This window comes from Botryllus schlosseri, chromosome 12 (genome assembly GCF_051294905.1).
Source record: "Botryllus schlosseri isolate E-star chromosome 12, Bs_hap1, whole genome shotgun sequence".
Lineage (NCBI taxonomy): Eukaryota > Metazoa > Chordata > Ascidiacea > Stolidobranchia > Styelidae > Botryllus > Botryllus schlosseri.
The window spans coordinates 9,404,584-9,416,838 of NC_137247.1; the positions used below are offsets into that span (position 1 = coordinate 9,404,584).

General features: G+C 40.2%; 1 protein-coding gene across 1 annotated transcript in view; it reads right to left on the reverse strand.

Moving 5' to 3' along the window:
* The window catches only part of LOC145452386 (titin-like), a 157,144-nt gene that overhangs the window by 85,466 nt on the left and 59,423 nt on the right, over positions 1-12,255 (reverse strand). The window contains exons 95-115 of the mRNA XM_080330579.1: positions 10,660-11,117; positions 10,343-10,472; positions 10,158-10,283; positions 9,318-9,646; positions 7,959-8,406; positions 7,171-7,376; positions 6,669-6,865; positions 6,324-6,613; positions 6,166-6,261; positions 5,844-5,996; positions 5,243-5,485; positions 5,043-5,185; positions 4,220-4,376; positions 4,050-4,155; positions 2,970-3,166; positions 2,645-2,885; positions 1,841-2,208; positions 1,278-1,457; positions 1,085-1,218; positions 286-467; positions 33-228 (exon numbers count right to left, since the gene is read on the reverse strand). Of these exons, the coding sequence (XP_080186705.1) occupies positions 33-228; positions 286-467; positions 1,085-1,218; positions 1,278-1,457; positions 1,841-2,208; positions 2,645-2,885; positions 2,970-3,166; positions 4,050-4,155; positions 4,220-4,376; positions 5,043-5,185; positions 5,243-5,485; positions 5,844-5,996; positions 6,166-6,261; positions 6,324-6,613; positions 6,669-6,865; positions 7,171-7,376; positions 7,959-8,406; positions 9,318-9,646; positions 10,158-10,283; positions 10,343-10,472; positions 10,660-11,117 (4,580 nt within the window). The remainder of the gene's footprint in view (positions 1-32; positions 229-285; positions 468-1,084; positions 1,219-1,277; positions 1,458-1,840; positions 2,209-2,644; positions 2,886-2,969; positions 3,167-4,049; positions 4,156-4,219; positions 4,377-5,042; positions 5,186-5,242; positions 5,486-5,843; positions 5,997-6,165; positions 6,262-6,323; positions 6,614-6,668; positions 6,866-7,170; positions 7,377-7,958; positions 8,407-9,317; positions 9,647-10,157; positions 10,284-10,342; positions 10,473-10,659; positions 11,118-12,255) is intronic.

Sequence of the window (12,255 nt, forward strand, 5' to 3'; positions counted from 1 at the left end):
ATTTCTCATTTTCAAGACAACAGCAATCTTACACAAGCAGATATGGAAATGTCTTCCCCGGCGTTAACAACTATGTCCTCAACGGCATTCGTCATTTGTATGTCGGGCCCAGCTTTAGTTTCTGTGGCTGTTATATACTGTGGAAACACCGCCGGTGGACTGACGCCTACTTTATTTTTTGCCATGACGCCGATCCTGTATTCACAGTTCTCCTCCAAGTCCGTCAATCTGATTAAGGATAGTTGGAATCAGTTGAAAGCAGTCGTTGAAAATTTGAAGACTTACTTGTAAAAGCAATCCAAATCTTGCAGTGTGTGTTCCTTCCACTCCTTTGTGCCCCTTTTCATGACCACGACTTGGTATCCAGTTATTTTGGTGCCACCATTGTCTTTAGGTTTAGTCCAGCCAATGTCAATTGACGAGGCAGTGCTTGACAACACGTTGATATCTTGTGGAGGTTGCGGTTTCTGTAAGCAGTCAAAAAATTTCTTTCAAGTCATTGCTGCAATTCTGCATGGCCTTGATCAAACCTTGAAGTAGCAAGTGTATTTCCGTATGATAGTGATTATGCTAGGTACTTAAAGGCATTCACAACAAAATTATTAACACAAGTGGACAAAATCATCCTCATCCTTTCTATAACATCAAATATTACTCAATGAGTCTGATGTTAATTTACTCTCACAGGAAAATGACTGAGGACAAATCAAATGGTTGAACTAAGCTAAAAGGTTTCTGCTGTGCTAAGGACACAGCAATTCATGGATTACCCCTACCGTAATTTCCAGTCACATAGGGTATAATTCTACTATACAAATAAATTGATATTCTAGTAACGGGATTGTGGTCACAATGTTGATCAGTAAATAGGATAATGGAAATGGTGTGATTACCGTTGAATTAAACTGAGATGCTCTGCAATAATATTGGATATAAGCATCTAAAATACTGTGTGATATCATAAGTTGGGAAGGACACAATGGACTCTATTCCTACCATCAATTTTTCAACTATTAGTCAATCTGATTCCGAAATTATTCTAATTGGGTCAAGATCCTGTTACTAAAATTAGATTAATAAAAACCTTTGCCGGATCCACGGCTAGCACTGTAGATGGTATCATTGTCGGATCACTCAGCCCACAACGATTTTCTGCCGACACTCGAAAGATATACTCGTGATCTTCACACAGCGGCACGCGAATCATTTTTTTAGTTCCTGAAGAGACATAGTCGGAAATGCCATAACAACATAATGCCGATTATTGTCAGTTGTACCTCCGGGTCCAACGATGGTCCATCCAAGAGAGGGTATGGCGTGCTTGCTAGGTTCACGCATTTCGAGTATGTAATTTGAGATATCTATTCCTCCATTGTCAAATGGAGCTTCCCACGAAATGATGCATGACTTTCGTGTGATGTAGCTGGCTTTTAGATTTCGGCATTGTCCCGGTTTGTCTGAGTGCACAAAGGCAAGCATTAAAAGATGATTCTATTAAACTAGGATGTCACTCAGAAGGGAAAATACATGTAAAATTCTACCAACGTACAAATACAAGTTCGACTTGCCAAAATAGGATTCATGGAAATGTGATCCAAATAGGTAGTTTATTACAATTTGTTCCTGTATCAGTTAATTGCGGTGACAAGCTTAATATAACTACCAGCGCTACTAATTACTATAGCAGCTGTATTGTGTTGTGGGGTTGTGCAAATTCCATCCTAGACAAAAGTTAGAGCGCAAGTGATTTTTCCCAAGCAGGAGCAGAAGTGTCGAGTAAATACCACAAGCAGGTCCAACTAAATTTACAACACGAAATTGTTCCGTCACCTAAACTTACCCAAGACACAGACTTCTACTTTGGCAGTGGTATCCCCAGCCTTGTTGCTGGCCTTGATAGTGTAATACCCGGTATGATCCCTTTGTACATCCTTCAGTATCAATCTGGAATACGTTCCATCGTGTGATATCGTATATACGTTCTCATCCACAGGACTGCCCGATCTCATCCACGTTATTTCAGGTGCCGGCTTGCCATCTACCCTGACTTTCAATTTCAAGGTCTGGCCGACGCGGAATTTTACTTTTTCCGCCATGTAGCCGTCGAGATGTAAGGCTGGCTTCTCCACTTGATCTTTGATGATGACGCTTTCCGGTATTTCTCTAGATTCACCTTCTCCGATGTCGTTGACAGCTAATACACGGAATCTGCATATTCAAAAGACTGTTATCGTCATGAATGTTACTGGTAAGGTGGTTCTGGGTTATAAGTCGAGTAACTTGAAAATTTTGAATCTAATCATACCGGTCTAGTTCTACGAAAATATATTAAGATACTGTGATGAAGTTATCAATCCACACGGTTCTTATGAATATTCCACTCCACTCACAAAACTAAGTTCTAATATTCAAAATTTAAACCCCAAGTAGTCTTGTCTAAAATCTGATCAAGTAGAAGTGAATGTAGAAAAAAACAGACACTTGAGTAAGTATTGCCAGAAGACATTTATAACCTACTTCAGTAATCTGAAAAGGTAGACATACTTCGTTACTAACTAATCTTGTCCACACACTACTTAGATTATAAATACATAGTGCCGATTATTATCTTTAGGAGTAACTTATAGCATCAAAACTTACAAACCTGTACTCGAAATCCTCTCTCAAGCCAGGAGCTTTGAAATGACATTGCTGTATCAGTTTCTGATTAACGCGAGCCCACTTGGGTTTGGTGTTCGCCGACAATCTGCCAGGAGTCTTCAAGCATTCCACGAAATATCCCAGGATCGCCGTGCCACCGTCTTTTAACGGGGCTTGCCATGACAGAGTGGCCGATACCCTGTCGTAGTCCATGATCTTGGTGTTGACAGGGCAGCTTGGCACCGCTAAAATTCAAAGACATCCCATGATATTATGTAACGATGTACATGTGACAGCAAATTGTGAGTGTAGTTTATTTGGTAGCGTACCTAATGGTCTCGAAATCTCTGCAATGTCAGAACATTCAGACACATCTCCAATTCCAGCAGAATTAACGGCCGAAACTCGGAAAGCATAGCTTCTCCCTTGGAAGAGACCTTTGACCCTCAGATTCAAAGCCAGCATTGGCTCAGAGGTGATCTTCGCCCATCTTCCGCTGTCTTTATCGAATCTCTCCACGATATAGCTACAAGGCATAAGAAAATCTTTGCCAGGCAGAAGTTTGTGTACAAACAAAACCATAAATTAATGACTGCATTGTTAACTATGACAAATGTTAGATTACCGATGATGATATTTTTCCAATGAAGATTTGAACATTGAGGTTGAAGATTTTCACCGAATGCTAAAACAGGCCTACCTAATTTAGTGGTTCCCAAACTTATTCAGTTTGTGGCACTCTAGAAAAATCATAAACTCTCATAGCACTCTAGGGCGAGATAATATGCTTTAAAAATGATCAATGTTTTCTCTCGTTTGCAGCTTTTAATTTCATTCAAAACAGAAAAGTCATGTTCACGTAACCACGAGCATGCAAATTTCAACACAATTTTGATTGCTTTTGTACCAATCATGGAATAGGATTTGGAAGCAGACAGCGAAAATCATTCAATCTCTTTTGGAGAAACAGCTATTTTTAATGGGCATTTTCGTGAGTCAATTATCTGTTCTTCTGAAAAAATTTTCTTGATTTATTATGATGACCTAATTGGTCTCATTGTGACATGTGCTTCTTTATCAGCTGTTGAAGAAGTGAAAGCGCTTTCAAGTCGCATATGCTAGACTTGAGGCTTTTTTCAAAATATTTATACAGTTCTTTTCCAAAAATCCAAATATATTCGTGCCACACCTGAGAATCTGTGGCGGCACACTAATCTGCCACGGCGCACAGTTTTGGAATTACAGCCCTAAGCAGTAAATATTTGGATTTGGTGAACTAACAAAAGGTATACACATGACACGACAATATTAATAGTAATGTTGATATGCATAGATATAATTCAAAATTCAAAAGTTATCAGTATGCAGCACGGACATCCTGATCAAAAGATTACTACCAATCCACTCACCCAGTAACAGCGCTACCTCCGTTACTTTCAGGCTCTTTCCAATGGACGGTACACGCAGATTCCGTCATCTCCATGACACGTGGCTTTCCTGGTGCAGATGGTATGTCTACAAAAATAAAATACACTACACCACGGCCGAAGGCCTTCTATATTTACAAAACTCGTCCTACCGAACGCATGCTTTGCGATTTCCGGCACCGACTCCAACGCGTCGCTAAACCCGTATTTATTCTCGGCTCTAACTCGGAATTTGTACTCTCTGCCTTTTGCAAGCCTCGGAACCTTGCAAGTGGTTCTCTTTCCGTTCAAGCTAACAAGACCCCAGCTCTGTCGACACAGGAGATTGAAAGTTTAACATATTCGAACGTGTTTAAGCAAACTAACAAAATCCATTCATCAATGTGTCACTGATTCCACATAATTGTTTAAAGACAATGCTTCCCAAAGTCGGCAATATTGCCTCTTGGGTGGCGATTTTCAGGGACAGGGAGTAAAGAAAATGACGGCCTTGATAGCGGGCGAAAAGGTTGAAACATTCAGTCATTTTATATTTAAGGTACTGTTTATTTCCTAGCCAAGTTCAATTTAGCATCAATGAATTATGATAGAAATGCAGCTCAATTCTTGACTAATCCCAGCCCGTGCGTAGATTAGGGAAATTTCCTTCAAATTAACACCAATCGGACTAGTTTATGAACTACTGAAGTGACACAGAAAAGGAAACGTTCTTTGTTACTGATTAAAGTCAAGCTTTTAAGGGTGCAATAAAGACATATCGACCTTGGTAAGTGGGTGATAAGCCAAAAAAATATGGAAACCACTGTTTCGAAACATCACAAGATGAGAATAAGTGCAAGAAATCAGTGGGAAGATGAAGACCATCGATCGGACACCAATAAAATCATTGCATGCTCTTGTATCGAATAATCATTCAGTAGGGCACTCTCGCATCTTGTCCTGTATTTTCATATTGACTTGATGACTAACAGATACCTCTGTATCCGTGTCTTTCTTCTCGACGACATAATTTTGTATGAGCATTCCTCCGTCATCTCTGGGTGGCCTCCACGAAAGCACCGCATACTCAGGCGTTATTTCCTCTATGTTCAAAGGCCCGGTCGGCGCAGACGGACGGTCTGAGATGTGCCACAATTGAAAAGTATGTCGATACATTACAAACAGTACCAACAAACCTAATACGGTAATATACAGCGGAGCGGACTTGGTGCCCGAAGAATTTTTCGCCACTATCGTGTACTCCTGCGAATCGCTACGTTTTACATTTGATATCTTCAGAATACAGATCGGACCTTTTCTTTCCAACAGAAGCCGGTCGTTTGATTGCAGCTCTGCGCCGTCAACTGACAACCATTTCTCTTCTGGTTGTGGCAGTCCGTGCAAAGTCACAGAGACAGAGACACTTTCACCAGATCGAACTAAATAAAAACAGGAACATTTTCCGTGGTTATTGCAATAAGTCCATCAGAGGTAATCTATCAGTAATGAATTATTTTTATCTGCTTGCCATACTTACTCAATTAAATGACATTTTTAAGCAAAACTACCTACTGATGACACTGTGAAAGTAGTTTTCGGACAGAGTCTATCATAGAAGAACAATATACCGGCCTTGATACTGAATGCATAATTCGGTATTCAAACACAAATAACACAAATACCAATTATACATCAAAATTGACGCATTTTTACAGGTGAAATATGGTAACAAATTACGTTACATGGCATAATGTCAGTTGGTGGCGTGGAGCTGAAGTCATTCGGTAAATTCTGTACCTCGAAGACCTTCAAGGGCCTTGACATCCACTTCAATCGAAGGCGGAATTAGTTTTTCTTGCGTTTTGATTGACGAGATAACTTCCGGGTTGCTTTTTCCCGCTTCGTTTACGGCAGATATCGTTACTTTGTATAAGGAATCCGTTTTCAAATCTGAAACGAAATATAAATGCTACCTACCGCTTAAAAATTCAAGAAATATAAATAGTAGATGGATATCTATTTCATTTTCCTATCCCAGTAGCCTACCTCGAGAAAGTATTGAAAATCAACAGACCATTAATACTAAACAAGGTAAGCGTATAAAACACAAACAACTTACTGGTGATGTTACAATGATTATCCATGACATCAAAAGAATTCCAGTTCAAATCAGAGCTGCCGTCATCAACTACTTCTGCGTATGCAACGCAATACCCTGAATATAGTAATTCAAGCATTCAAAATATGCAATGTCGTAATGACGCAATAATAGTCTACCAGTGATTGGAGAGCCGCCGTGACTCGGTGGTTTCAACCAGGTAAGAGAGATAAAATCTTTTCCTGTATCGGATATTTCTATCAGTCTCGGAGAACTTGGCGGGTTGGCTGGGTTTACGGCTGTGATAACATCAGTCTCGACAAAATCACTGCATCCAAACTGGTTTTCTGCCCAAATTCTGAATTTATAGTGGTTCCCCTCGATCAAATAATTCACCATGAAGCTATTTTTCTTGGCCGCCAGGCAAACCGATTTCCACTTCCCACTCTCAACGCTGCATTTTTCGATCCTAAAAAGCCAAAAATCATGAATCTATACAGCCTACATTATTAACGCTCGCATACTTGTAATGCGATATCACAACTCCGCCGGTATCTGCCGGAGGAGACCATTTCATGTAGCATGAGTCGGCAGTAATTTCTGAAATTGTCACGTCACGCGGCGGCTGCGGAATATCCACTACTGTGATGGTGGTGGAGACAGCTTTGCGGCCGAGAGAATTTTTAGCGATCAATGTGTATTTTCCACTGTCTGCACGACACTGTCATAATAATACATGTTAGAATGCTACAATGAACAACAGCATGTGATAAAACAGAGGTTCATATAGTTCAGATTATTACCTGGAAATTTGAGGAACAAATATAAACTGGAAGAAATGTGAACCTAAATACTATATTGTATAATTCATATGAGAAGATGTTTTGACTTTAAAGTTTATGGTATAGAGATTTGGGCCAACGTCTAACAGGGCTAACTTTCTCATTCTGCGCAGGCCCCACAATGAGAAGGTATGATGGTCACAAAATTTGAAAAGTATGTTGGAAGCAATTGAGATTGACTTACGGCATTTTTCAAAACAAGCACTGCTTTCCCTTTAGTAGAATCCCAAGACGCAGTCATCCTCTCACTGTCAATAGCAGAGGCATTTTTAATCCAAGACACTGTAGGAGCAGGTTTTCCGGAAACAGTCGCGCTAAGATGTACTGAAGCCGTAGCCTTAACGATTTGTTCACGTGCAAGACTTGCGTCAGGGTGGATCTCAGGATAGTCTAAAAAGTAAAGATGAAAAGGTCAAGCAATTGGAATCCGGCATAGAATGCAGAAATAAGACGACAATTGCTCCAATTCTCAAGATTGCTTGAGCTTTATACTGTTCGCGCCAGCCGCATCAGTCTCATTATCATTGTTGTAAAAATGCAGAATCATTTACGTTTTATTATTCAGGCATGGGACGGAGTCAGAGGGCGCCGGTACTCAATTCACTGTCTAGGGGGGTGCCAGATCAAAAAAGTTTGGGAAACACTGATATACTAGAATAACAACTCAATAAATAATGCTTTACCATTACAAATATTCCTTCGAGATCAATAAATCTTAGGATGCATATTATACTTGGCACTTGAGTTGAGATTATTGTATACCTGAGCTCAGTTCAAGCATCTTCGTGATAGATAGATACGATTGTCAAATAATGACTCGCAATTATTAACTTCATTTGTCTTTTCTATTATTTCTGAGCTACCATTTCACTATATTAGCGATGGCTTTCCCACAACAAGTTTTTGAAGGTACAAATTCGTAGTCCTTACGAAATGAGCTTGAACATCTGAAAAATGGTTACTTTCACTTACTATCGTTCACTTTGATAAGCAACGCCTTCTTGATACAGGCCGTTTCGCTAGAGCCGGCTTTATTCACGGCAGATACGCGGAAAAAATACTCCGTGTTGGTCTTCAGGCTACAAACGGTGCAAGTGGTTTCTTTTTTGTCGTTGAGCGTACACGCCACCTCCCATGTTTCGCTGGCATTTTCCAACATTTCAACCACGTATCCGCTAATTTCGGCGCCGCCATCATGTCTAGGCACGGTCCAACTTATCGTGACGTCACTTTCGTTGTAATCCACGATTATCGGATTGACAGGCACTGTCGGCGGTGACACAGGGTTCAAAGCTTGAATGGTTTCAGACGGCTGGGAACGTCCACCCAGACCAATGCTGTTTTCGGCGCACACTCGAAATTGATACTCATGCCCTTCGTACAATCCAGTCACAACAAATCTGGTTTCATTGATAAGATCCTGCAAAGATTTACTTCCATCATCACGATATCCATATCAAGAATACATTTGTTATATCTCGAAGACTCTTTGGGTGCCTCTCATTGAGAATAATTAGCATACCAAGTTGATTCAAACAGACTCAAAAGTGAAACCTATATGGAAAAGTACGTTGTAACAACCAGAATTACAGACAATGAATTTCGCATTGTAACACTGCCAACAACAAAATTTGACATATGCTGTATAACAGCGGCACACAACCGTCATAATGGGAATTGCCATCAACATATATCATAAATTAAGGACATCGAAATACTGAGCATCATATGAAGCTATTGACTAAAAAAGGACATGAGCATGGCAATGAGCCGTGATTAAAGTCAGGAAGAAAGTGATGACCTTCTCTATTAGTCAGTACCATCATCATCTAGAGCAGATTTGTAATATGAGCCATGAAAGTCTGGGTTGATACGAGCATTTTTCCTAGTTATGAGCTTCCTGAATACCACACCCGAGATATCCAAATTGATAGAGTCCCACTATTTATCCCTTTCAGGGGGCTGTCAAAATTGTTGAGAACGACCGTGGTACAATAATAGCAACATAAACGATAAAAACAACATACACAAAACAAAGAAAACTAACGGGAGATTCCTAAGTTAAACAGTCATACTTTTTATTCACATGAACTGGGATCGGGAAACCGAGTTATTGTTGTTTCAACTTTTGCAATGACAGTGAACGTGTCATCCTTGTTCATTATATTCTTATTAAAATAAACCTGAATATATTGAATATATATATATAGACATGATGCATATTGAATTGTATATTGAAGTTCTGGACCTCCAAAAGTCTCTTTATTTCATCATTCTAGATTATTTTATATCACTACAAAACAGACAAATTAAAACACTGATTAATCTAACCTTTGTAACCCTAGCCCATCTATCTTCCGTTACATCTTTCTTCTCGACGACGTAGTTGAAAATGGCTTTGCCGCCGCTGTCCGGCTCGTTCCACGATAAATTGACCGAGTCTTTGCGTACTTCTTTCACGACCGGGGCATCGGGTGGGTTAGGTGCGCAGTACCGGTCTTTGATTGTTACGGTCGGCGTCTCGGCCGGGTCGGAGAATCCCTGCGCGTTTTCAGCCATGACTCTGAAGACGTATTGCGCTCCTTCCTCCACCTTGCTGATTCGAATCTCGGTCTTTTGTGACGTGGAATTCACCGTACTCCACATCATGCGTGAGGCATCTAAAATAAAATCATGTAGCAATGAATATGATCGAGTGGAAGTCAGCAGAGTCATACAGGCAGACAGGTAGAAGATCGGTGCTTACAGTTAAGCACATATTACATGCGTATAAGTGAATAGATCTCTGGAGAAATAACTCTTGAGCCAAATCTCAATCATGGATTTGCACATTTAGTATGCTATAATGTCGTTTTGTTGATGAACGATACTGAGCTACACAAGACTTACAGAAACATCAAACGTTGGGTGACTTTGGTGAAATATCAGGAGTATCAAATTTCAATAAAACATTCGTAAAATAAACAAAATTGAGAAGCATTTTTTCAAATACCGCATTTGGTCGTTAATATGTCTAGAGTTTCAAACAACCAATATTTTCTCTAACAATTAAAAACTTGCAGTAACGTGTCATTGAATTAGACCCAACACGTAGCATACCGGACACAGTCCATTGTTAGTAATGTAAGGCAATATTTCACCAAAATTGTGTTTATCACACCAGCGCGTTACCTCTTTTTTCAATCACATAGTTGGTGATGTCGCTACCGCCATTTTCAATGGGAGCGCTCCACGAAAGTATCACAAACGATTTACTCTTTTCCTTAACGTGAAGGTCTTGGGGCGGGTATGGCTTGTCTGAGAAAGTAATTTGTCAAAATCTGCTAGCTCAAATGTGATTCACAGAAAGCACTTACCAACGATTAATAGGTGAAATTTGGAGTCGCGGATTCCCCCCGCATTTTGTACCGTTACCTTGTACACGCCAGAGTCTGAACGCTTGCCACCTTTAACCACAATGCTGCTGGATTCCGCCGTGCTTTTTATCTTGGGACGAAGGAACAAGTCATGAACAATACTGTGACTTGGACTCGAGCCGTTGAACCCTGACTTGGACTCACTCGAGTCAAACTATATAAATACAATTGACTGGTGACTAAGGACCTTGTGATTTGTTTACAACTCTATTGCACACAAAATGATTCCAGAAACCACACAATATCATAAAAGTCACCTTAAATCGACTTTCATCGTTGGGCATGCTTCCACCAATCCGTTCCCACGTAACCTTGGGCCTGGGCCTGCCTGTGAACTTCGCCAACACCATAAACCTCTCCCCAACTCTCACGACGATTTTTTCGCGAGCTTCCAAAGTCAGACTGGGCGGTTCAATAGTGTCGTGGCAAACCACCGGCTTGCTCGGTATCGACGGCGGGCCGGTGCCTTTTTCGTTTTTGGCGGCGATACGGAACTCGTAGTTGTCGCCTTCGTTGAACCCGGTCAGAGTGAACTTGTTCTCTCGTACCATTTTATCGGTCGCCGGCAGGTAGCGGTCTTGTCCTATGAGACGTTTTTCGATGAAATACTCTGAGATTTCAAGCCCGCCGTCCGAGGCCGGTGGCTTCCATTGAAGAGTGACCGAATCCTTTGTGACATCGATGGCTCGGATTTCTTCAGGTCGTCCTGGCGTCGCTGTGGAAAGCACAGTGTGTCAAAGCACTATAAATTCACGAGGAGAAAGCAATCAAGTCTTTATTCATCATTCTTTTTTACTTATATGTAGTTACATATACATATTTCATCTAGTCTGATTGACAGCAGTAAATATACCAAAATATAGATATATATACAATTGAATAGTACATTAATATTGGAATGACCACAATATTTTCTGCTGACACTCGTCAGGGGTAATGGTCAGCAACTAGTAGAGAATTGGAAAACATTGCAATTCGTCTATCATATCACAAAATATCTCATATCATGTGATACGATTTTTGATATACAATGTTCTTTCCAATTCTCAACGATGACCAGTGTCAGCCAAAAATATTCGGGTTTATTCAATAGTATATTGAAGTTCTTTACCCTACAGAAGCTCATTAAATGTACATATACAATATGCGTATTACATTCACATATATTGTTAAACATATTATTCCATTATAACAGTGGTTCTCAACCTTTTTTTAGACACGCCCCCTTTATGATGATGAAAAATTTCGCGCCCCCTTATCGCCATATCACAAAATCCAACCGGGATGCTAGCAACCCCAACAGATTGTTTGATGGCATGGAAGGTTATGACTAGGGCAAGTTTTTGCCAACTTTTGCAACTTTTTTTTTACAGCTTCCGGCAGCTTCCTAAATACTCGTAAGATATGTAGAATGCTGTTTCAAGCTGTTTGAAGAAATCTTATAGTGCATCTTTTGCCCATTTTTTACATTCAACTTTTTGCAACATTTTGCAACGTTCTCGAATTTTCATCAAAGTATTTTCGATTCCGTTGAAATACACGGTCAAATTCGACTGAAACACCGTAAATCAGCACCGAAGTTAGGCTTTTACGGGTATTTCGGGAGCTGAGCCGGAAAATTGGCCTTTGTTTAGTCAATCTGGGAAGTTGACCATTTTTCAGTCAACCGAGCAAAATGTGGTCAAAATGCAACTTTTGCAACTTTTTCAAAAATAAATGCAACTTTCCACGGATTTAACCGCAACAAAAACTTGCCCTAGTTATGACTGTTGATGAGAGAATTCAAAAATATGAAATTCGGTCTATATATATTTCGTTTTTGCAGACACATAAAGTTGGGAACAATGCCAGGG